We start from the raw sequence: 26,195 nt of genomic DNA, 5'->3' as shown, positions 1-26,195 counted from the left end.
TGGAAGACACGAAGGGTTCTTTGGCCAGAATTTTGTCCCAGACCTTAAAGGCGTCAGACACCATTGGGTATGCTGACACTGTCAGAGGGCGTTTCCCTTCTGTTATCCATGCCAGTGCCCCAACGTTTCGTCTCCCAAGAACTTCGTTGTCTACCTGAATCCATCTCTTGTTAGGGGAGTTCCTGCACCACTCTACAATTCGCTGAAGGAAGATAGATCTCTGATACTCTCTCAGCAACAGTACTCCCAGTCCCCCCCCTCTCTCTAGGGAGGTAGATGGTGCTCTGCTTGATTCTAGGCCTGATCCCATTCCATATATACAGCTCCATGGCAGTTTGAATTTGTCTAAGATAATTAGAAGCTGCTGAGGCCGGGACTGTCTGCATTATATATAAGACTCTGGGTAGTATATTAATTTTAACCACCCCGATGCGACCCAGCCACAAGATGGTTTTCTTTTTCCAATTACAGAGGTCTTTTATGACTTCATCACTGATATCTTTGTAATTCAGCTCAATGGTCTCTGCTATGTCCGGTGTAATTGTTATGCCCAAGTATTTAATTTTATGATCGGCCACTTTTATCGGACAGCGGCATCTGAGGGGACCGTAATGTTTAATATTTCCGACTTGGATGGATTGAGGAGGAAGTTCGAAACCCCTCCATAGGACCCAAACTCCTCTAAAGCAGCCTCCAGTGAGCCTGTAGAGTCCGAGAGAGTGAGAAGTATGTCATCAGCATACATCGACAACTTGTGCTCTGTTTCTCCAATAACGAATCCCCTCACCTCTCGGTTGGCTCTAATTCTGCTCGCCAGCACTTCAATTGTGAGAGCAAAGAGGAGGGGGGACAGAGGACACCCCTGCCTCGTGCCATTTCTGATCAGGAAAGTATTTGAGAGAGTGCCGTTGACTCTCACTCTGGACATAGCTCTGTTGATAAAACTAGGTCCAAATCCAAATTTTTTGCAGTGTAAGCAGTATAAACCGCCAGCTGACCCGGTCAAACGCTTTTTCAGCGTCAGTTGTGACCAAGGCCAGCGGCTTATTGCGCTCGTGAGCGTGGGTTATCAACTGTAATACCTCAAGGGTATTATCCCTGGCCTCGCGAAAGGGGATGAATCCCACTTGTTCAGTAGAGACAAGGTCTGGTAGGTATCTGTTTAAGCGGGTAGCTAGGATCTTCGCCAGTATTTTGACATCTGAGTTGAGCAATGAAATCGGCCTATAGCTCTCAGGCCTGTCCGGGGGCTTCCCCGGCTTGGGAATCACTGCTATGTGAGCTTCGAGCATGGAATCCGGTAGGACGGGGCAGTCTGATAGGGCATTGAACATGTTTGCTAGCTTCGGGACCAAAAGGTCAGCGTAGAGTTTGTAGTACCTAAGACCAAAGACATCTGGCCCTGGGGACTTGCCCGTCGGTAGATCTTTTATAGCTTTTTGGACTTCCTCGTTAGAGAACGGGGAGTCTAGAGATTCGGAGTCTGTCTTAGACAGTATTGGGAGCTTGGTGCTTTCGAGATATATCCGGGTATTAGCTTCTTCACCTTCGGGTGTAGGGGGTGCCTGTCTTATCCGGTTAGGGCAAGGCAGGTTATATAGGGACTCATAATAGCCCCTAAAGCTCTCCGCTATTGAGTTGCCATCCGACTTTACTCCTCCTTGATTATCGTTTATGTGGTGCACATACACTTTCAATCTTTTTCTCGCGATTGCTCTGGCTAACAGCTTACCAGGCTTATCGCCCTGTTCATAGTAAAGCTGTTTGAGTATGAGAGCTTGCTTTTGATACCCTTCTTGGAGAAAGTGCAATAGACTTTTCCTGGTGGAGAGTAGATGAGCCAACCGCACTTCATCTCGCGGATGGGCCTTATGGGCCAGTTCAGCCCATTCCACCTGAGAAAGTAGGCTGTTATAGCGTTCTCTGCCGAGCCTCTTGAGCTTCGCTTTGTGCTTGATCAGCAGACCTCTGATAGTGCACTTATGTGCTTCCCAAATGGTGGTATCTTTTAATTGTGCAGAGGTATTAAGAAGAAAGAATTCAGTCAGAGCTTTCCGAATTTCCAATTGGAATATTGGATCTGCCAGAAGCGTATCATCCAGTTTCCACACAAAAGGGGTGACTGGAATTGTGGGCCATTGTATAGAGCAACACGCTGGAGCGTGATCCGACCAGGTAATCGCAAGGATATTGCTACTTCTAGTAATGATAAGTCCTGTCGAGTCAGTGAACAGGTAATCAATTCTAGAGTATTTCCGGTGCGGATGCGAGTAAAAAGTGTAATTTTTCACTTGCGGATGATGCGTGCGCCAAATATCGTGTAGGGCTAGTTTCGCCAACATTGCGGCTATGCGCCTCCGTACTTTCTGAGGGGAGCTAGAGATGCCATTGGAAGTGTCAAGTGAGGGGTCAAGTGAGGCATTGAAGTCCCCACCAAGAAAGAGAACGCCAATCCGCAATTCCAGGATTTTGTTGGACACCTTCTGTAGAAAGAGGTGCTGGGAGACGTTGGGGCAATATACATTAACCAGTGTTATGGGCCTACCATAAAGGGTGCCAGTTAAGAGCATAACTCTGCCCTCAGGGTCTCTGTAAATCTGCGCCATCTGAAAGTGTATTCCTTCACGAATGAGGATTCCAACCCCGTTTTTTTTATTTGGGCCCGAGGTGAAGTATGCCGTCGGATAGAACCGGTTAAACCATTTTGGCTCGTGTGTGATCGAGAAGTGTGTTTCCTGCAAATACACTATATCTCCCCCCATTCTTTGTAAGTCTTTAAGCACTATGGAACGCTTATTAGGGCTATTCAAGCCTTTCGTGTTTATGGAGAGAAGCTCCATTGGGTGGGACCTATAGGGTCGCTGCGTCATTTCGTGGGATTAATCTTGACAACAGGTAGGAAGAGGAGGGGCAGAAGGACACCCCAGGGAGGCGTGTGTCGGGAGATAGTAGCAGTGGAGGGATGCTTGATGGAAAGGAGGGCAGGGCGCAAGGGGGGAGGGAGGGAGTGGAGAGCGTGAGAGGAGGGGAGAGAGGACAGAGAGGAGAGAAAAAAAAAAAGGGGGGGGGGAGGAAGGAGAAAAGAATAGAAAAGAATATAAGTGAGGATGTTACCAAAGGTGGTCCCTTTTGAGATGGACCAGAATTGCTCTACTTAAACTTTATAATCTATAGAACAGATCAAGAGAATTGCAATAAAAACAATCAAGTTCTATATTTCACAATGCAATAACTATATCAACTACTAAACCAAACAGGGGTAGTTGTCCCTGTATATCTTGCCTGAATCATAAACATATAACATCAACTTTTTAACTCAAAATGATCTAAATATAATAACAGTAAATACTTGCCAAAGGTGCACCCTGGTAACATCGTCAATAATATTGTACATCTGAGCTATTGTCCCCTACCTCCATTAGTTTATGTGTGTGCCTCTTCGTGGGGTGAACTGGTAAGCTCTATCTATCCCTTCCTGCATTGGTTTCTATGTGTGGGTGTTATATAACTTAGATAAGAGCTGATTATGTCAGGGGGGTTGAAATGTTCCCAGGGGGATAAGTGGCTGGTCGTATACGAATTTATAGTGTCGGCCATCAGGGGAGTACTTCTAAGTGATATCTGATTTACTGCTGCTCTCTCCTGTATCTACAAACCTGTGCTCCTTGTGTAGTGTAATAATTCCCTGGGGTTATTAATTATGAGGTCGATGCATTGTGTCTCCTACCTCTCTTCTGATCGTTTAACATGGTATATTAATTATATCAACTTACTTGTATAAGGATTGTCTGGCTAAAGCTAGAGACAAGGGGATCCGACTATTGTATCTTATCAAAGTGGTAATGTTGTTGTCTATCCTTATAAAAATTATAACTTTGTGCATATCAGACATCATAGACACAGTCAGGGCATAATGTAATGTATTTTTCTATAAAATAATCCTACCGTGGTACAGGATGGTACATACAAGTTGCATAGTAGCGTAGAATTCCGCCACGAGGGCAGAGTGTCCATACAGACCTGATTTACTTAAGTGTCCTGTGTGTTTTAGGAAGTCTTTGACTATACATACATAATGACTGATACTAAACAAGTACACATACGACCTTAAGGCTCCGCTGCATCAATCCAGGAGTCGGGTCCCCATAGGGGAAGATTACCCTACTGAGGTCAGCAATTAGGGACAGTCCTAGTTTGAGACGGTAGGGGCACCGATGTCAACACAAACCTGCAGAAAGAGTAAATCCCCCAGCTCAGGGTTGCTGAGCTTCTTCCTGAATTCTATTGATTGGAGCAGCATCTTCTTCTCTGAGCGGCCTGATATCCAGGCCCAAGGCTTGTGCAAAGCTTGGAATATCTTCTGGGGACTTAAGGGTGTGGGTGGTATTATTCTTGGTCGCTATAAGGCTGGTGGGGAAACCCCATCTATATGGGATCAGTTTATCCCGAAGAACTGAGGTAACGTGCCTTAAGTCCCTTCTTTTTTGTAGTGTTGCAGGGCATAAGTCCGAGAACACTTGAATTTCTGTTCCCCTGAACCTAAGTGGATGTTTGGTCCTTGCGATCCTGAGCACTTCATCCTTCTCTTTAAATGAGAGAAATTTCATTATAACGTCCCTCGGCGGGGCTCTGTTAGGAGGCTTGGGACGTAGCGCCCTATGTGCCCTTTCTATTTGTACATCATGAGCCGTGGGGTCATTTTTGAGGCATTTAATGAAATCTTGGATATATTGTTGCAGTGCAAGGGGGTCCACAGCCTCTGGGATGCCTCTCAACCTAAGATTACTCCTCCTACTCCTATTCTCGAGGTCCTCTATTCTATCCATGAGACCTTGCACAGTGCCCTCCTGGGCCTGTAAATAACTAGCTTGTTGCTGCATATCTGAACTGAGAGTTTCTTGCTTTTCTTCAATTTGTGTAACCCGCCTACTTACTGCTCCCATGTCTCTCCTAAGCTCCCCAAACATGTTCTTAAAGTCCAGCATGGCATTTTTAATATCATCTTTAGAAGAGAGATGTAAGATATCATTTTTTGTGAGATATCCATGTGACTGCACACTGTGTTCATGATCATTTGTTTGAGTTAGATTTTGCTGTCCTATGCTTTCTTGGGAGAGCTTACTGGAAGGAGCTATAGGATTTGCTGCAATTAAAAACTTCTCCATAACAGAGGAGTGTGCTCCTTTATGGGGTTTGGCATTCTTTTTACTAGCCATGTTGCAATAAGGCTATATTTCCCAAAAGAGTTTCTATTTAAACTTGCTCTCTTTGACTCTTTTAACTGTTCCCTGTGGTTGTCTGTACTGGGGTCAGGGTAGCTTCTTGCTGCTTAGATTTGGGGTATGAAGACCCCTTTCTGATATTAGCCTGTGAGGTCAGTGTTTGCCAGTCATACAGGGAGGGATATAACTCTGTTCAGTATTTTTAACCACCTTGCGCTGTGTATACGGTGAATGTCTGCCCCACCTGTGCTTCTGTTACTCCCAGTGTTTAGCAGTCTTACCACTGTTAAGTAGCGATGTCTGCCAGCTGAGCGGTTGTCCGTAGTGTGATTAGGGAGGATGCTCCGTCGCAAGTAGGCCGCTCCTGTACCGCGATCCCGATCTCAAGGCCTACACTTCTGGAGTATCAGTATGACCACGTGGATGCGGCCTGTTGGAGCTTGGCCAGATCCGGAGAGACCGTCAGGGATGCAAGTATACTTCTAATGATGTCCGTGTAATTAGTAGATTCCGGAGGGCACCCTGCAGGCATTCCAATTTTGCGGTGGAGCTCGACTTATCCAGAGTCAGATGTTGCGCAGCTCAGTTTGTCCTCCGGCATTAATACCCCCGCTCCGTGGTTCACCGCTCTACATGACTTAGCCAATATTCAGCTATGAGCTAGGGGAGTCTTCCAGAGTATTTTAAATTTGCTTTTAGCTGTGCGATCATTCCTAGTTTAGGCAAAACATACTTGGGACCACAGAGCACTAACAATTTGCAGCCATCTCGTTCAGTGGCTAGGCTCCGCCATGTAATTTGGATTTTTAATTTGTAGTTTATTTTATTTGAATAGTTATGTTAGGTTAATTTATAGTTTAATCTTAGTTTTTTTTTAATTTCACAGGTAAGTTTTTTTTTGTTTTTTTTTTCAAGATATGAATTTGTTTATTTATCATATGACTGTACGTTGTACAAAATATTTGGCCAATAACATTTCAAGTGCAAAACATTAGAATTGGATTTTCTTAAGAAAAAAGTAAAGTTTTTTTTTTTTTTTTTTTTTTTTACAAAATATAAACAATTCAGTTACCAACTTCACATGAAACATCAGTACAAATATAAAGGAGACCTAAAACAACTGCATTTTCAGAACTGCAGCACAGAAAACGATTTCAATATTACTCCAGGTATTTGCAAGTGGAAAAAGGTGATGTATAGGTTTATAAAACTTACTCATTGCTGACCAAAAAAAACCTATAACATTTTCCAGTTACAAATTTAAATTCAGGAATTATATTAAAATTATGCATCTTAATATACTGAGCTGGAAAACAGAATGTTGAGGTAGAAAATATTTCAATAAAACTTTCCTTACTTAGGGGGTTAAGAAATCTGTGCTAAAGATCTTAAGGTCAATTTTTGATACAGAAAATATTCATTAAAGCATTTAAAATATGCTCTTTTTAATACATGGAAACTATGTATAAGTAACAAGTCCTCTTTTTTTTTTTTTTTTTTTTTTTTAAAGTTTATTTTTTATTGAGGATATACAGTACAAATATCTCAAAATATAGTGCAATACAGATAAGTCACATAAAGATCAACACATATATAACATTACATGACAGATTGGATATACTTGTCCATACATAACTACAAAATCAATCATATTACAGTGTAACCACGTACTGTAAGAGGTACTAACAGAAGTCGCTGATACTTAATTAAATCATACTTTATAAACCAGATTAGATTTACTTAAATAATCTCTAATTAGCACTCAAAACCTATAGCCTCCTCATTTGTATTTATAATTGCAAGTTAGATTGCCCACCTCAAACCAAAGAGGCCACTCAGGGGTCTCTATTAACTATAAGATACATTCTGAAAGGAGGTGAGCAAAAATATCAACTTAGTAATAATACTATCCTGCTCATGAGCAAGTACAAACAATCGATATAGTAGGCTTTTCCAAGTTGGCATACCATCAGATGTGGATATAACATAAAATTGGTTATAAGGAAATACAGAACATCACTGCACAAAAAAAAAAAAAAAAAAAAAAAACATGTCTAAATGTGTAATTGACTCAAAGTGAAATGGTCTGTACAGAAAGGGTAATAACTAAAGCATACAATTTAACTCATAACTATAGGGGAAGAGGGAGTAGTGTTGTAGAATTACCATAAAGCATCTAAAAGAAATGATTTAGGGAAATTGATGGTATTAACCATCTAGGGCATAGCAGCACTATTTATAAATAACATGCAATAAGGTCAATATCCAACCTCTTTTATACTTAAATCAACTATTTCCCATTACAATTGATGGCCACACTTGGGCCATTAATATTAAAAATAAGGGCAATTGGGGTTAATATTTCTGAATGATATTTAACTGATTGGACTACAAATAATAAATATAACTGGGAGCAGAGTTGTTGAATATTATTTAACTGAGTCGGCTACCTAAGATAAGTATATACTAGGTGTATTGTAAGATATTATGTAACAAATATTTGAGTCCAGTATAACATATAATCTTGTATTTAAACATAAATATGTATAGATATCTGGCAGGGGGATGTCCAATATCTCTGAACCCTTTAATTTACACTAAGCTAATTTGTAGAGAAAAGGAAGACAGAATTATACCAACGTGAGCTAAATAATGGGCACTAGGGGCGCGATCCGATATCGATTGCAGTTTGCGGCGCAAGCGAGGAGACCGGCGTCGCCCGCAGTTTCAGCTCGCAACTCGAGCCATCCCATATATGTCGCCGTCAGATGCTAACGTGCCGTAAGTCTGACAAACCAGCGATGTCCAGAAATCTGCGCAAGTACAAATTTCTGGCGTCGCCAGTGACTTGCGCCACGTTAGAATCTGCCGGCGCCTATAAAACCTGACTAAAGTCTAAAACACCCGCACTGTCTAACACGCCTCCCTAACATAGCCCGCACTGTCTAACACGCCTCCCTAACATAGCCCGCACTGTCTAACCCTCTATCCGCTATCCCCCCTCACTAGCCTAACAATAAAAATGCTATTAACCCCTAAACCGCCGCTCCCGTACCCCGCCGCAACCTAATAAAGTTATTAACCCCTAAACCGCCGCTCCCGTACCTCGCCGCCAGCTATATTATATCTATAACCCCCTAAAGTGAGCCCCTAACACCGCCGCCATCTATATTAATATTATTAACCCCTAATGTAAGCCCCTTACACCGCCGCCATCTCTATTAACCCCTAATTTAATCTACCTACCCCGCCGCCAGCTATATTATCTATATTAACCCTAAGTATATTATAGTTAATATAGGTATTACATTATATATATTAACTATATTAACCCTAATTATATTAGGGTTAATATAGTTAATATAGTTACTATAGTATTTATATTAACTATATTAACTCTATCTAACCCTAACTAAATTTATATTAAATTAATCTAATTCATTTATAAACTAAAATATTCCTATTTAAATCTAAATACTTACCTATAAAATAAACCCTAAGATAGCTACAATATAATTAATAATTACATTGTAGCTATGTTAGGGTTAATATTTATTTTACAGGTAAATTGTTAATTATTTTAACTAGGTATAATAGATATTAAATAGTTATTAACTATTTAATATCTACCTAGTTAAAATAATTACCCAATTACCTGTAAAATAAATCCTAACCTAAGTTACAAATACACCTACACTATCAATAAATTTAATAAACTACAAACATCTATCTAAAAATACAATTAAATTAACTAAACTAAATTACAAAAAAAAACAAACACTAAATTACAAAAAATAAAAAAAAGATTACAAGATATTTAAGCTAATTACACCTATTCTAAGCCCCCTAATAAAATAATAAACCCCCAAAATAAAAAAATTTCCCTGCCCTATTCTAAATTCAACAAATTTCAAAGCTCTTTACCTTACCAGCCCTTAAAAGGGCCTTTTGTGGGGCATGCCCCAAATAATTCAGCTCTTTTGCATACAAGAAATACAATACCCCCCCCCCCCCCATTACAACCCACCACCCACATACCCCTATTCTAAACCCACCCAAACCCCCCTTAAAAAAGCCTAACACTACCCCCCTGAAGATCTCCCTACCTTGTCTTCACCACACCGGGCCGAACTCCTGATCCGATCCGGGCGATGTCTTCCTCCAAGCGGCAAAGAAGAATTCTTCCTCCGGCGACGTCTTCCTCCAAGCGGCAGCAAAGTCTTCATTCTTCCGGCGGCATCTTCAATCTTCTTTCTTCGCTCCGCCGCCGCGGAGCATCCATCCCGGCCGACTGCTGAACTTGGAATGATGTACCTTTAAATGACGTCATCCAAGATGGCGTCCGCCGAATTCCGATTGGCTGATAGGATTCTATCAGCCAATCGGAATTAAGTTAAAAAAATCTGATTGGCTGATTGAATCAGCCAATCAGATTCAAGTTCAATCCGATTGGCTGATCCAATCAGCCAATCAGATTGAGCTCGCATTCTATTGGCTGATCGGAACAGCCAATAGAATGCGAGCTCAATCTGATTGGCTGATTGGATCAGCCAATCGGATTGAACTTGAATCTGATTGGCTGATTCAATCAGCCAATCAGATTTTTTTAACTTAATTCCGATTGGCTGATAGAATCCTATCAGCCAATCGGAATTCGGCGGACGCCATCTTGGATGACGTCATTTAAAGGTACATCATTCCAAGTTCAGCAGTCGGCCGGGATGGATGCTCCGCGGCGGCGGAGCGAAGAAAGAAGATTGAAGATGCCGCCGGAAGAATGAAGACTTTGCTGCCGCTTGGAGGAAGACGTCGCCGGAGGAAGAATTCTTCTTTGCCGCTTGGAGGAAGACATCGCCGGAGGAAGAATTCTTCTTTGCCGCTTGGAGGAAGACATCGCCCGGATCGGATCAGGAGTTCGGCCCGGTGTGGTGAAGACAAGGTAGGGAGATCTTCAGGGGGGTAGTGTTAGGCTTTTTTAAGGGGGGTTTGGGTGGGTTTAGAATAGGGGTATGTGGGTGGTGGGTTGTAATGGGGGGGGGGGGGTATTGTATTTCTTGTATGCAAAAGAGCTGAATTATTTGGGGCATGCCCCACAAAAGGCCCTTTTAAGGGCTGGTAAGGTAAAGAGCTTTGAAATTTGTTGAATTTAGAATAGGGCAGGGAAATTTTTTTATTTTGGGGGTTTATTATTTTATTAGGGGGCTTAGAATAGGTGTAATTAGCTTAAATATCTTGTAATCTTTTTTTTATTTTTTGTAATTTAGTGTTTGTTTTTTTTTGTAATTTAGTTTAGTTAATTTAATTGTATTTTTAGATAGATGTTTGTAGTTTATTAAATTTATTGATAGTGTAGGTGTATTTGTAACTTAGGTTAGGATTTATTTTACAGGTAATTGGGTAATTATTTTAACTAGGTAGATATTAAATAGTTAATAACTATTTAATATCTATTATACCTAGTTAAAATAATTAACAATTTACCTGTAAAATAAATATTAACCCTAACATAGCTACAATGTAATTATTAATTATATTGTAGCTATCTTAGGGTTTATTTTATAGGTAAGTATTTAGATTTAAATAGGAATATTTTAGTTTATAAATGAATTAGATTAATTTAATATAAATTTAGTTAGGGTTAGATAGAGTTAATATAGTTAATATAAATACTATAGTAACTATATTAACTATATTAACCCTAATATAATTAGGGTTAATATAGTTAATATATATAATGTAATACCTATATTAACTATAATATACTTAGGGTTAATATAGATAATATAGCTGGCGGCGGGGTAGGTAGATTAAATTAGGGGTTAATCATTTTAATAGAGATGGCGGCGGTGTAAGGGGCTTACATTAGGGGTTAATCATTTTTATATAGGTGGCGGCGGTGTAAGGGGTCAGATTAGGGGATAGATAAGGTAGATGGCGGCGGTTTTAGAGGCTCACAGTAGGGGGTTAGTTTATGTAGATGGCGGCGGGGTCCGGGAGCGGCGGTTTAGGGGGTAATAACTTTATTAGGGATTTCGGGGGGGGGGGGGGGATCGCGGTTGACAGGGAGATAGACATTGCGCATGCGTTAGGTGTTAGGTTTATTTTAGCAGATCGCGGTTGACAGGGAGATAGACATTGCGCATGCGTTAGGTGTTAGGTTTATTTTCTAGTTAGTTTAGGGAGTTACGGGGCTCCAATAGTCAGCGTAAGGCTTCTTACGGCTGCTTTTTGTGGCGAGGTGAAAATGGAGTAAGTTTTCTCCATTTTCGTCACGTAAGTCCTTACGCTGCATATTGGATACCAAACTGCGCGGGTTTGGTATACCTGCCTATGGCCCAAAAAACTGCGGGCGACGGCAGAAATATACGCGCGTAACTTCTAGGTTACGCCGTATATGTGATACCAAATCCGCGCAAATATTGGCGTCGCCGGCTTTTGCGGGCGACGCTTTATATCGGATCGACCCCTAGATGTCAAATGTCTCAGATCCCATTATAAATCTGCTCAGTGAACAATATCTAAACCAATATTGCCACCTAGTGGAGGAAAGTGGTATATAACTTTCGTAACTGAAAAAGATTAACTTTAGTCTGAAGCCTGTAAAAATGGTGATCGTATCAGTAAAAGACAAACAACATGTGTATTTGTAATGAACTGTATCATCATTGGTAATAGCATAGATAGGTATATGTAGTAAAGGATGTCAGAGACCTAAAAGTGGATACGGAACAATCAGTGGTGTTTATCTTGAAAAAAAAATTATACAAACTTATGGTGTAACTAGCTTTGCTAATGATTATCTCTAGGAGACAGTAATAACAAATATCTACCGGATAGTCTAACTGAAATAATTAGCACAATTGGATCAAAGAAGTGTGAAACTCACGGCTTAGGATACTTAACACTGAGCCCTTTACCTTCATAAAATAGCATACAAACCAAATAAAACAAAGGGGTATGAGCTTCAAATTATGTGGGCTTCAGTAAAAGCTCTGTGTGAATGCAAGAATGGAGGTACAGAGAGTTCCACAAGGATAGCTTAATGTTCATAAACTTTGTGTCTGAGCAGCAGAAAATGGTGTACTTATCCCACATCGTGAATAGTAGTCCCCCAAATATGAGGCTTAGCTGCCATCATTAAGACTCAATCAAGTCTCTGGTAGGATATGATTTTGCTACAGGAGTCGTTATGAAATACTCATCCTATACCGGCTTTGTAGCAACGTGGGGAATTGAAAGAGCCCAAAAGTCTTTTATTGTCTCTGCAAATGTCCCAGACTGCGGTCTGACAAGGACCTGGATTACATTCAAAGTGTTCGTCTTCATATTTGGCCCATTTCAGCTTGGCGTCCCTATCTCTGCAGAAGACATCTCCCGCTATCTGCAGAGGAGTTTTAGTATGAAGGATATGCCCACGTATATTAAGAGTCTCTGTTTCGCTTACTTGCCTAGGTAGTTGCTAAAAAAATAAAAAAAAATTGGTACATTTCTTATTTTCCCAGAATATTCATTTAAATGCATCTTTTATGCACATTCTGGTACTTTGCAACCATACTAGGATATCTAAAAGCAAATCTTTGAAAAGCCCTCTTCATTTCTAAAGCTGCTTTTGTGGCTCACGTTTTTATGTATACAGATCCAAAATTCCTCCACCTAAATTCAGAGAAGTTACTTAATTGGTACTTTTTATTTACACATGCCCCCTATCCCCTCATTTTGTATTGCCCCCAGACTTCAAACCTCTCCTGTTTCCTCAGCTCTGCCTCTCTCCATGTTGCTGGCTCTTTTTCTCAGCACCTCACCCCTGCTTTAGTAGGGCTTCACCTTTAAAGCGCCGCTCCACCTTCATGCCAGCGCTTCATCTTTGCTGTGGCATTTTGTTGCTGTGCCTCATGCCCAGCCTTCAATAGTAAATGAATGTTGATTCAACATTAACTCACTTCTTTCACTACTCGCCGCAGTTAAATTTCTACTTTCAACTTCTAATTTTGAGCCACACACACATACTGTTGCATAGTCTTTTTATTATGTATTTGTCGGATATTTAATTCTACTGTATTTAGTGGTCCTTTAAATACAACCTAGTTAGAAGATGCATACATTTCCTTCATTTCCCATTAATCTATATTCATAGTATATGAAAAGACAAATAACAGTATATGATATTAAATCTATATCAGCATTAATATCAATCTTCTCTGTGCTGTGAAGGTAACTATGAATATAAAAATAAAAACATCATTTATTCTTACCTGAAAAATTATTTTCTTTCTTGGCAGTGAGAGTCCACAAATTAATTAATTACCTATGGGAATTACTTCACCTGGCCACCAGGAGGAGGCAAAGACACCCCAACAACAAAGCATTACATATCCCTCCCACTTCCCCTATCCTCCCAGTAGTTCAAGCCGAGGATAAGGAAAAGGAGAGAGATACAAGGGGTACAGAGGTGCCATAAGATTGGCTACACTACAGAATGTCAGGGCGGGTTCGTGGACTCACTGACAAGAAATAAAAGAATTGATCAGGTAAGCATAAATTATGTTTTCTTTCTAATGGCAGTGAGAGTCCACAAATTCATTCATTACCTATGGGAAACTAATACTCAGGCTGTGGAGGACACAAAATGAATAGGGAGGGAAAGGTAGTAAAGGAACTAGGCACTACCGCATGAAGAACCTTTCTCGCAAAAGATGCCTCTGCTGAGGCAAAAACATCAAATTGGTAACATTTTGTACAAATCTGTTCAATTGAAGCCTAATTCTTGAAGGCCCAGGAAGAAGAAACCGCATGTGTAGAAAGTGCAGTAATCCGGGATGTAGTCTTCTGACCCGCTTCTATATATGCCATGCGAATCAAACTTCTGAGCCAAAAGGTTAGGGTAACTGCAGTGGTTTTCTGACCCTTGCACTTACCAGAATGAAGGACAAATAAGGAAAATGATTTCCAAAATTCCTTGGTAGCATGAAGGTAGAACTTTAAAGTGCTAACCACCTCCAGATTGGGTAACAGCCTCTCCTTAGAAGAGGAAGGAATAGGACAAAGAGACGGAACCACAATTTCCTGATTAATATTGTGAGTTCAAACAACCTTAGGTAAAAACTCCATCTTTGTCTGCAGAACAGCCTTATCTGTATGAAAAATCAGATAAGGCGGGTCACACTGAAGAGAAGACAATTCAGAAACTCAAAAGAGCAGAAGAAATAGCTAACAAAAACAAAACTTTACAAAGTAACCGGGGGGCACCCTGTGGTCAATCTGCAAAGCATACACTTATTTGACTCCATTAAAACAGGAGAACTCACCTCCTCCTGACTGAAGCCAGATAATGAGTCCTCCATTATGTCAGACATTAGCCCCTTAAAGAAAGCCTTAGCAATCCTCCTTAATTAAACCCCAATTAATGATTATTCAGGCTGTCTCACCATTTCGCCACTGTGGCGCTGCCGATTTACTATCTGTAAGCTCCGGTACACAGCACACAAGGCAATGCTCAGAGTGATGTGGGAAAGAGCTCCAAATTATACGTGACCCTAAAGTATCCCAAAATTCTACTAGTCCGAGTTTACTAGTACATTTTGAAGTCACTGTATGCTAAACTTTAATACATTTTCATACACTCAGATACATTGGCACAGACACATTCAGACACACACACACTCAGATACATTGGCACAGACACATTCAGACTCACACACACAGATACATTGGCGCATACACACACTGTCACTCACACATACTGACAAACAATGAAATACACAAGCTGAAATAAAAATTTAAGGGAATTGATGCAGCAGGAAATATTAGGAGCTTGGCTTGGAGCTAAGTTTTGAGAATATTTTGACAATGTGTATATATATATACACATACACACACACACACATACATAGTGTGTGTATATATATATATATATATATATATAAAATCCCATCAGTTGTACAGTGTTACCCTCCAATGGTCATCTGCCTGGGTGCCAACATGCAATTAATATTCCGGAAAAATAGTCGCACTCTCAGGTCTTTTGGTGAAAATCGTAGATAATTTTAATGAAACGTTTTCGGGGTATTCCTCCCCATCATCAGCATAAACATACAGTGCATCAAACAAACTTAAATAGAGGCATATTACTCATCAAACTAATACAAAATACCTGTGTGTGAAAATTCTTCTCAGTGTGGTGGCGCCAAACAGTGTGTGTGTGGAGCGCATATTCTGCGTTCCACTGTGTGAACCGGAAGTGTTCGGTGCAGTGTTGTTTCCGGTATCCTCAAATTTACAAAAAAAATAATAATTTTAATATTGTATTTCGCTATTACACTAGTGGTGTTCATTTGTAATTAACCACAAGAAACTAAGTGTGCCAAAGTGTTTCATTATTTGTGCCATTGTTGATAGTGCATCACATTCTTTGTGAGTTATTCAAATTGCGTGAATATTATTCGACTGAAGCATTGTCTACTATTCGTAAACTCTTGTATGTGCACATTATTCCCTATTACCTTAAATTAAAGCCCCCTGTATGTAGGCTTACTAGTGTCCGTCTCGATCATTTGTATAAACGGTTCAATAGGACACGCTATCATAGTCTGGTTGTCATGGAAACCGTTTGTTGTGCCGGTTCTACTTGGCGGATTGATCTGTTTATTACTTTTTATCGGATTCTGCTATATCATATAACCAGTATGGGCTACCTACATACCTTGCTATTATCTTGGTATTTGCATGGTTTTATGGAATTGATTCATTTATGTGTCTCTTTAGCTTATCCTGGAACATGCCTGTTAGAGGCATATGTATGAGCTAAAGAGTATTCTCTGGCACTTATTGTGTGTACTATCTGTGTATCATCCCGGTTATCATTAGTGTATTCCTAAGTTATCAATGTGAACTGTGTATTTGATCTACACAACTACACCTGGATTACACTAAAACAAATAAAAGCATCGAACAATCTAACATGAATGAAAGTAAATACACAAAAGTAAATAAAAAATGAAAAGCAACATATACACTGTTGCTACATTGTACACTTAGCATTAGTAATGTATAATTGGTTTCGATTTTGTTCTAAATTATATTTATTCCTCTTGTGTCTGCATACTCTTGAAGTCTAATGTACACATCTTGGCTTCTCTTATTGTGTATTAAAGGATGCTATTATTGCCCTATTAGTCCATATAGTTATTCTGTGTCACCTTACTATATAGTAACTTCCATCCGTGGTTCAATCTTTAGGTTTTTTAGATTCCTCATAGTTTGATAGTCCTGGTACAGAGTCCCTGGTATTTTTGTACTAGCACAACCTGACCTTTGGATGTATGGGGTGCGTTCCTCTATTTTGGGATTAATGTCATCTCTGACATAGTTGTATGTCCATGATTCATAGGCTTTGTGGAGTTCCTGTTGGTTGATTTCTGCACGTTGAGATTATCACCTTGGGTTGATGTAGATGAATAATCTCTATGTGATTGCTCTGTATTTAAAGGAGGCTCAGTGTTTTGAAACTGCATGAGAACTTGTTGGCAATTGGCATTGATAGACCGAGTGCTGCTACATTGGAGGGAATCATTACCATGACTCCCCCAACAACAGGTAGTGCGCCCTGCACTGAATAGTCTACCCCCCACGAGGCCTGACTCCCAGTGCATCGTCATATACTACTCGAGGTGTATTTGCCATGCCCCAGTTTGTGTCTCTGTTTACATGAGCGCTTTAAAGTCTAGAGGTGAGTTTAACCCTCCTGGGGCTATAGTGCCCAATCTGTATATCCATTCAGCCTCTCTTCTAAGCAGGGCCTTGTTTCTATCACCACCCCTATCAAGGGGGGGGGATGTGATCAATCAGGATATACCTGATAGTGGACACCTGGTGTTTCATATTGGCGCAATGTCTGGCCACTGGTTGATCCGATCCTCCTTGTTCCAGTGCCAGCCGTATTGCCCGTCTATGGTTAGCCATCCTGTCGCGGAGTGTTCCGCTCGTCTTGCCCACATAGAACCGGGCACATGGACAGAATAACAGATAGACTACAAATGTTGTAGTGCAGGATATTGAGTGCTTGATCTTGAATACTTTATTTGTGTGAGGATGGTGAAAGTTCTTAGTTGTCATGAGACCATTGCATGTTGTGCACCCTAGGCACCTATATGAACCTTTGATGTTAATATGGGTAGTGTCCATGTAGCTTGATTTAGGATCTGTACGTACCAAGCTGTCCTTTAGGTTAGTGCCCCTCCGGTATGCTATCATTGGTGTCAGGTTGTGCGTAAAGGTCAATTTTGGGTCAGACTGTACTATTGGCCAGTGTTCTCTTAGTATGTTCCCAGCCTGTGTTGTGTTAGGTGAAAACGTTGTTGCCATTATCAATTTATTCGGTTTCTCTGTCAGATTCCCCTTGTAAATCAGGCTGTCCTGGGTGTATGGAAGGACTTCTTTTAGGGTGCTATCAATTATCTGTTGCTTGTATCCCCGCTGCAAGAATTTGTCCCGCATGAGCTGCAACTGTGAGACCCCTGTAGCTTTGTTGGAATTATTGCGTACAACTCTAGTCATCTGTGATTTGACTATCCCTTTTAGTAAGGCTGGGGGGTGGCAGCTTGTTGCACTTAAAATGGAATTTTTGTCAGTAGGCTTACTGTAGAGTGTGGTGCCTAAGGTACTTCCCTCTATGTAAATATTGAGGTCTAGAAATTGTATCTCCTTGTGATGGTGCGTGATCTTGAATCTCACTGGTGTAGGGGTATTGTTCCATTTCATGAACCACTCCAACAGTGCCTGTTGTCCGCCACGCCACACCATGAACACATCATCGATGTATCTTGCGTAGAAAACAACCGGCGATGTGTCAGTGCTCCATAGGAATTGGTTTTCGAACTGAGACATATATATGTTGGCATACGATGGGGCCATATTTGACCCCATCGCAGTGCCCGTAAGTTGTAAATAAAAGGATGTCTCAAAGCGAAAATAGTTCCTAGTGAGGCAATATTCCATTAGTGTCAAAAAGTAGTCAATAGGGGGTCCCTCATATAGTGTGCTGTCTATGAGGTGTTGTTTGGTAGCCATAAGTCCTGTATCGTGAGGGATGATGGTGTAGAGACTGTTGACATCCAGGGTGACCAGGATGTCCCCAGTCTCCACACGCACATCCCTCATCTTCCTAATTAGGTCATTGGTGTCTGAAATAAATGATCTGACTGTCTTGACAATGGGTTGAAGGAAAATATCTATTACTTGTGCCACAGGCTGTGTGAGTGACTGTACTGCAGAGACTATGGGCCGCCCTGGTGGATGGTGTAGGGTTTTGTGTATTTTTGGGGTGGTGTATAATATTGGGATTCTTGGGTGTGTTGTAGTGCAGTACTCAAAGAGTTGTTCCGTTAGGTATCCTTGTTCAAATCCTAATTTGAGGATACCATCCAGTTCTTTCTTGTATTTGACCGTAGGGTCACCTAGTAGCTTTCTATAGGTGTTGTTGTCAGTCAGTTGCATAAGTATATCTTCTTTATAATCCTCATAGTCCATTAGGACTATTGCCCCACCTTTATATAAATAAATAATCCTGTGAGCATAAGCACATATGCATACTTACAATTGTTTATGTATTACACATAAATAAAAGTAAAGTTTAGTCCATGCTCATAGGTCTTGAAAACATGTAATCTGCCAAAATAAGCCACATATAGACATATGAACCTGTTTTCCTATCACTTTATACTCAGCAGCATATGCGCCAGGGTGCAAGTGATGTCTTAAAAAAGGATCATGGAGAATGGGTTTGCACCCTAGTTCCCATCACAATAACCATACTGCCTGACACTTGTTGCCTGCAGCCTGTTGTTATTTAACGGCAAGTAGCATTTTCTCAGGCTGTTGCTGGAAGCAATAAGTCCCAAAAATGTGTAGTCTAAGGAGTGGTTAAATGAGCATCCACACACAGAATTGTGTAGTCTAAGGAGTGGTTAAATGAGCATGCACACACACACAGAATTGTATAGTCTAAGGAGTGGTTAAATGATCATGCACACACACAGAATTGTATAGTCTAAGGAGTAGTTAAATGATCATGCACACACACAGAATTGTATAGTCTAAGGAGTGGTTAAATGATCATGCACACACACAGAATTGTATAGTCTAAGGAGTGGTTAAATGATCATGCACACACACAGAATTGTGTAGTCTAAGGAGTGGTTAAATGAGCAGGCACACACACAGAATTGTGTAGTCTAAGGAGTGGTTAAATGAGCATGCACACACAGAATTGTATAGTCTAAGGAGTGGTTAAATGAGCATGCACAAACAGAATTGTATAGTCTAAGGAGTAGTTAAATGAGCATGTACACACACAGAATTGTATAGTCTAAGGAGTGGTTAAATGAGCATGCACACACAGAATTGTGTAGTCTAAGGAGTGGTTAAATGAGCAGGCACACACAGAATTGTGTAGTCTAAGGAGTGGTTAAATGAGCATGCACACACAGCATTGTATAGTTTAAGGAGTGGTTAAATGAGCATGCACACACAGCATTGTATAGTCTAAGGAGTGGTTAAATGAGCATGCACAAACAGAATTGTATAGTCTAAGGAGTAGTTAAATGAGCATGTACACACACAGAATTGTATAGTCTAAGGAGTGGTTAAATGAGCATGCACACACAGAATTGTGTAGTCTAAGGAGTGGTTAAATGAGCATGCACACACAGAATTGTGTAGTCTAAGGAGTGGTTAAATGAGCATGCACACACAGAATTGTATAGTCTAAGGAGTGGTTAAATGAACATGCACACACAGAATTGTGTAGTCTAAAGAGTGGTTAAATGAGCATGTACACACAGGATTGTGTAGTCTAAGGAGTGGTTAAATGAGCATGCACACACAGAATTGTGTAGTCTAAGGAGTGGTTAAATGAGCATGTACACACAGAATTGTATAGTCTAAGGAGTGGTTAAATGAGCATGCACACACAGAATTGTGTAGTCTAAAGAGTAGTTAAATGAGCATGTACACACAGAATTGTGTAGTCTAAAGAGTAGTTAAATGAGCATGTACATGCAGAATAGGGGATTCAAGAGGAGCCATAGAAGGGTGACCAAGTTTCCTGTAAGCTCTGGTTTCCTTTCCCTTCCTCTTGCAAGTTGCCTGCCATTTTACTACTTCTTTGTGCACACTGTGCTCCCTGATTGGTGTTTATTGTTAGCAGTTGCACAGGTAGCATCAGCAGGATTTAGCAATACTGAGTGCTGCTACTCCTGATGGTGGAACTAGTAAAACTATACAAAGACAGCAAGGGTGCAAGGTGAGTACCACAGTATGTAAAAAGACAGGCGGCATGTGACAGGAGAGCACAGGTCACTACAGAAGATACTGATCTACAGGAACCATACAACTAGGGTAACAAACTCTTCCTTCTGTTTACAAATAAGTGTAATAAGGGAGAGCCTGTGTTCTGTAAGATGATCAATATGCCCAGCCCATGATAAGGGTCACAATCAGTTCTCCTTCAGGTTCCTTAAAAAAAAGGAGAGAAAAAAAAAAAACTACAACTTATCTGACTTTTCCCAGTGTTGGCTGCTAATGAGAGGTTTAGTTTTTTCACACATGAACATATATATATATACAATTTTTTTTTACAAGTAAAGAGCAACAAGGTCAGTGATTTTATATAAGAGCAGGCTTACATATTATCCATTTGTTTTGAAGTGTTCCATCTTTGCAGCACCAGTTCAAGCAAGGCAGGGAAATAACTGTACAATGCATGCTGGGAATTAGAGTTCAGAACTGTAGTGCACAATACTGAGAGGTAAATAGTGAACTATAATTTCCGGAATGCTTTGTAATTCCCAGAATACTGTGCTTCTTCCTCTAAGGTGTCCATTTATCATTGTGCGGATGGACATGATCCGCTATAGCGAACCATGTCCGCCGCACATCGATAAATGCCGACAGCATATGCTGTTGATATTTATCATTGCACCAGCAGTGGTGAACTGCTGGTGCAATACCGACCCCTGCAGATTCGCGGCCAATCGTCCGCTTGCAGGGGGTGTCAATCAACCCAATCATATTCGATCGAGTTGATTCGGAGCTTGATAAATAGACCCCTAAAACTGAACTACATTGAGAGGATTAAAAGACATAGAAAAGGACATTCAATTGTCTTTTTTCTCTCTGCAGTTTTATTCCAGCATGCCTCCTCTTGCCCCCGCCCCCCCTTGTGGACACCCTTGGTAGAGGGTGTCTTTGCCTCCTCCTGATGGCCAGGTGAAGTATTTCCCATAGGTAATTAATGACTTTGTGGACTCTCACTGCCATTAGAAAGAAATAGTATTTAATGAATATATAAGACTTATATAGCTGTAAGAATACATTCAAACATTAACATAAACACATGAACCTTATTATGTATTTGATTATATAATGTAAAATGAACATATTTAGATAATTCTAATTAAAATCATTCTAAGCCAGGGGTTTTCAAACCTGTCCTCAAACCTCTCTAACAGGCAATATTTTTAGGATTACCTTACGTGAGAGCAGGTTAACCATCACAATGTGCATGATATCATGTAGCCATAGGTTGTGAGCATATGTTAAGACCTTTTCGTCATGCAGGGAGATCGGTTTTCAAATGCTGTTTTTTGAGATCCCGCGCTTTATATGCCATTGGTGACCTAGTGGGCAGCACTCCCAGGCTTCAAGGGGGCAGAACAAGCAAGCTTAGGTAGCTGCAAAGTAGCGTAATGGGGGGGAGGTTCTTCAAACCCCTTGATCTCGGCAACCTTAGCAGCTACACACATCCAAGACCACTCATTTGAAAGAGAATCACTTGCTTTTTCAAATGGTGGAGCAGTAATACAAACAAGATATATTAAAAATAAAGTAAATAAAACCAAATGGGAATTTGCAAGGGAATGGGACATTATATGTGTAACAGCAGTGGTCACTTGGCCATTTTCAATATTATTTACTAAAATCTACGCAAAAATATACACGTTTTTTAAAATTTGTGCCGCAGCTATCTCATATACCAAGAAATATAAATATAATAATGGTATATTGTGAATCTGCTGGGCCTGCGGACAAAAACAATACAAAAATTTGACTTACAAAAGAGTTACATGTAGGTAGCAAAAATAGATAAAAATTGGCTCAGCGCTGGGTTATAAAAAAGACTTACAGCGAACAAAGAGCAGCAGCACCAAAGTATCAGTTTCAATAGCCTTTAATGTGAGCCATCACATCAAACAAAAACGACGTATATCCAACATGATTAAGGTCAGGTGCTGACCGAAACGTCGTTTTTCTTTTATGTGTGTCTCACATTAAAGGCTATTGAAACTGATACTTTGGTGCTGCTACTCTTTGTTCGCCGTTTGGATTTGGGGTATGCGCACCTAATATTTTGCAGTGAGTGCTGGGCCTACCTCTTATTTTTATAAAAAAGGCTTAGCAGCAAAAGGGTTAATAACCATGTTTACGAATCAGATGATTATTTCACCTGTGCTCCAGTTCAGATTTTCTGAAAATCTGGACTGTTAGGGAGGCCTAAGGACACATTTGAAAACCCCTGTTCTAAGCCAAACAGCTGTGGGGTCTTATTTTTCCCACTCTTCACTGCATTTTTATATAGGATATATAACTTTTATTTTGACACATTTCATTTATGAAAAAAATCACGTTATTCGTCAGTTTCCTTTTGGAACATTGAAACAAAGAATTACTAAATGTTCACAATTAAAGCAAAGTTCTCGTGTTGGCATTTTAAATATTTTTCATAAATTTGATGTTACTGAAGAACAAGGCACATAAGACTGACCAACTGTATTTGCAATCCTTTTCTTCTATTCGCTGGATAAGTGTTGGATAACGAGTGCTATTGAAAGGACTACATATGAGGCCCTAAGTCTTCTAATGCAGTGTTTCTCAACCGCGGTCCTCAAGTACCCCCAACAGGCCAGATTTTCATTATAGCTGAACTAGAGCACAGGTGAAATAATCAGCTGATTAGTGAGAGCAGGTTAGTAACCATGGTTACTGATCAGCTGTTTATTTCACCTGTGCTCTAGTTCAGTTATAATGAAAACTTGGCATGTTGGGTTGAGAAACACTCTTCTAATGGACCACAATATACTTTTACATAGATCCATAGCAAAATGTCAAAATGCACTGTGTGGAATGTATGAAGCAGGTAGATAGAGAGGGCAATATATAAAAAAAAAAAGATATATATATTGATTTGATCTGATTGGGGATGTAAAGGGCTAGGGACAAAACACCACATATATAGTTACTTGTGGTAATCCTGGTGCAGGAAGTTTATATAATTAATTTTGTGTGCTCAAAATGTCCATACAGTAATTGTATCTGTTAGAATGGACCCAATGCAAAAGTGTTGTGAATAAAAAAAAAGCAGATCCTGAGTAAAGGTGAGTGGAGAAAGTGCACTTTTATGTGCTAAAATGCAAAGATAGAGGATTTCTGATAGTAAGAGCAGGCATTCCTTTTTCTGGAGCCCTATGCTTCCAATTTATTAATTCATGATGGTGCAGTATCTCAATTTACAATCCGGGGTATATCTCATTCTAATCCGCAATCCGCTCATCAGTGACTCTGACTGTTCTAATTTATTTCATGACTATTTATCAATTTCTCCCTGATTCAGATATTGAGTCGGAATCACTGAAATATCTTTGTCCATTATCTTCCAAAGTAGTTACCATTTGTTTTAGTGGTTCCACTGTGGATGTAAGGTTCTGATTTCAATGTTTTAGGTTCAGTTTTAAATGAAATTAATACTTTTGGTGGTTTGCCAAAGGTGTCAGTCTTCAATCTGATACTGACTTAGAGTGGCATAAAAATTGGAAACAGCATGATGATTCCTGAGTAATAGGTCACATATCTACTTAGCAGGCTCAGAACGGAAGTTCTAATTTTCAGGCTTATTTAAATGGTCCATTAGCAGATCTACAATAACTGGAAAAAAAAAAAAAAAGTTTAAATAAAACAAAACCTTTTTTTTTTTCTTATTTTTTTTTTAGCAGACTAACAATGCATTATAAAATTCATAATATAAAATATATTTGGAATTATAAATAAACAATCTGCAAGATAACACTTGTGATCTGTAAAATATATATTGACTTTCGCATAGTATAAGTCTTTAATTCTAGGAAAACAGATAGCTTCTAGTGCAACCAAGAGTAGTTGGAATTTAATCTATGGGTGCTGGGTGGGCTTATCAACAATAAGTCCAGTAAATATCCAAAAAGCCTCTTAAAGGGAGAATATACACTAATAAATATAATTTTGAGTCACCTCCCCCCCCTGGTCTCTCAAATGGAGAACTAATTCGGGCCTATTTATTATTGTATTCGATCAGGTTGATTTCTGTCCGCCGCCTCTGAGCAGGCGGACAGGTTATGGAGCAGTGGTCTTTAGACCGCTGCTTCATAACTTCTGTTTCAGGCGAGCCTGAAACACGGGGAATTAAGCTCCATATAGAGCTTGATAAATATGCCCCATTGGGTCCTATTTATCAAAGTGTCAACCAAAAATACGCTGGAATTCTGTGTCGTAATTGTTGCGAGATTAATCTGACCTTGTTATCAAAGCCTCAAGATCGGCAAATGTTGAAATTTGTGATGTAACATACAATCCCGCGATCTCAATCCGACGCAGATCGATGCTAACGTCATTACAGATGTTCCGAATATACATTCGGCTCTATTTGACACTTTTCCCCATTTATCAAACATTTTAACAGGTACGCTCGCGGCTATTCCGACGCATCATACCTGGATTTCAATCCGCCACCCTTGAGGCCGCGGATGCCATAGAAATCAATGGGAGCCTGAAAGCACCGGAAGCTTATGTTCGATGCTGCAAGACAATGAAGTATACCCCATTCATTTCTATGGTAGAAAACAAGTTACGTTTACACCTAACACCCTAACATAAACCCCTAGTCTAAACACCCCTAATCTGCCGCCCCCAACATCGCCGCAACCTAAATATAATGTATTAACCCCCTATTCCGCCGCTCCCCAACACCGCCGCCACTAAATAAACTTATTAACCCTTAAACCTCTGGCCTCCCACATCACCACCACTAACTAAACCTATTAACCCCTAAACCGCCAGCCCCCCACATCGCAAAAAACTAAATTAAGATATTAACCCCTAAACCTAACAACCCCCTAGCTTTAAAATAAAATTACAAGATCCCTATCTTAATATAAATTTAAAAAAAAACAAAAAAACTTACCTGTAGAATTAAAATAAAACTAATTTTGAACTATTAATTAACCTACCCTAACTATTATACTGCAATTAAATTAAACTACTAATTAAATAAACTAAATTACATATTAAAAAAAACCTAACCCTACTAAAATTTAAATATACAATTAAGCCTTATTAAAAAGTACTAAATTACCAAATAAAAACAAAAACTAAGTTACAAAAACAAACACTAAATTACGAAAAATAAACCAAAATTATCAAATTTTTTTTTTTACACCTAATCTAAATAAGCCCCCCAAAATAATAAAACCCCTAGCCTACAATAAACTACCAATGGCCCTTAAAAGGGCCTTTTGTGGGGCATTGCCCCAAAGATATCAGTTCTTTTACCTGGCAAAAAAAATACAAACACCCCCCAACAGTAAAACCCACCACCCAACCAACCCCCCCAAATAAAAACCCTAACTTTAAAAAAAACCTAAAGCTACCCATTGCCCTGAAAAGGGCATTTGTATGGGCATTGCCTTTAAAAGGGCATTTAGCTCTTTTACTGCCCAGACCCTAACCTAAAAATAAAACCCACCACAAAAACCCTTAAAAAAAAACTATCACTAACCCCCGACGATCCACTTACAGTTGATGAAGTCCCGCTTGAAGGATCCATCCAGCCGGCGAAGTCCTCATCTATGCGGCAAGAAGAAATCATCCAGACGGCCTCTTCTATCTTCA

General features: G+C 39.9%; 1 protein-coding gene across 2 annotated transcripts in view; it reads right to left on the bottom strand.

Moving 5' to 3' along the window:
* LOC128649094 (mixed lineage kinase domain-like protein) overlaps positions 1-26,195 on the bottom strand; it is a 92,817-nt gene that overhangs the window by 5,248 nt on the left and 61,374 nt on the right. Inside the window, exon 11 of one of the 2 annotated variants that reach the window (XM_053702171.1) lies at positions 13,227-24,197. The exons of the other annotated variant lie outside the window; for it this stretch is intronic. Within the exon in view, the coding sequence (XP_053558146.1) occupies positions 24,151-24,197 (47 nt within the window). The 3' untranslated portion in view covers positions 13,227-24,150. Of the gene's footprint in view, positions 1-13,226; positions 24,198-26,195 lie in introns of those variants that run through there. 2 annotated transcript variants of the gene reach the window in all.

The sequence above is a fragment of the Bombina bombina genome, chromosome 1, assembly GCF_027579735.1.
Source record: "Bombina bombina isolate aBomBom1 chromosome 1, aBomBom1.pri, whole genome shotgun sequence".
NCBI classification, from domain to species: domain Eukaryota; kingdom Metazoa; phylum Chordata; class Amphibia; order Anura; family Bombinatoridae; genus Bombina; species Bombina bombina.
This window is presented reverse-complemented; position numbering and strand designations above follow the sequence as displayed.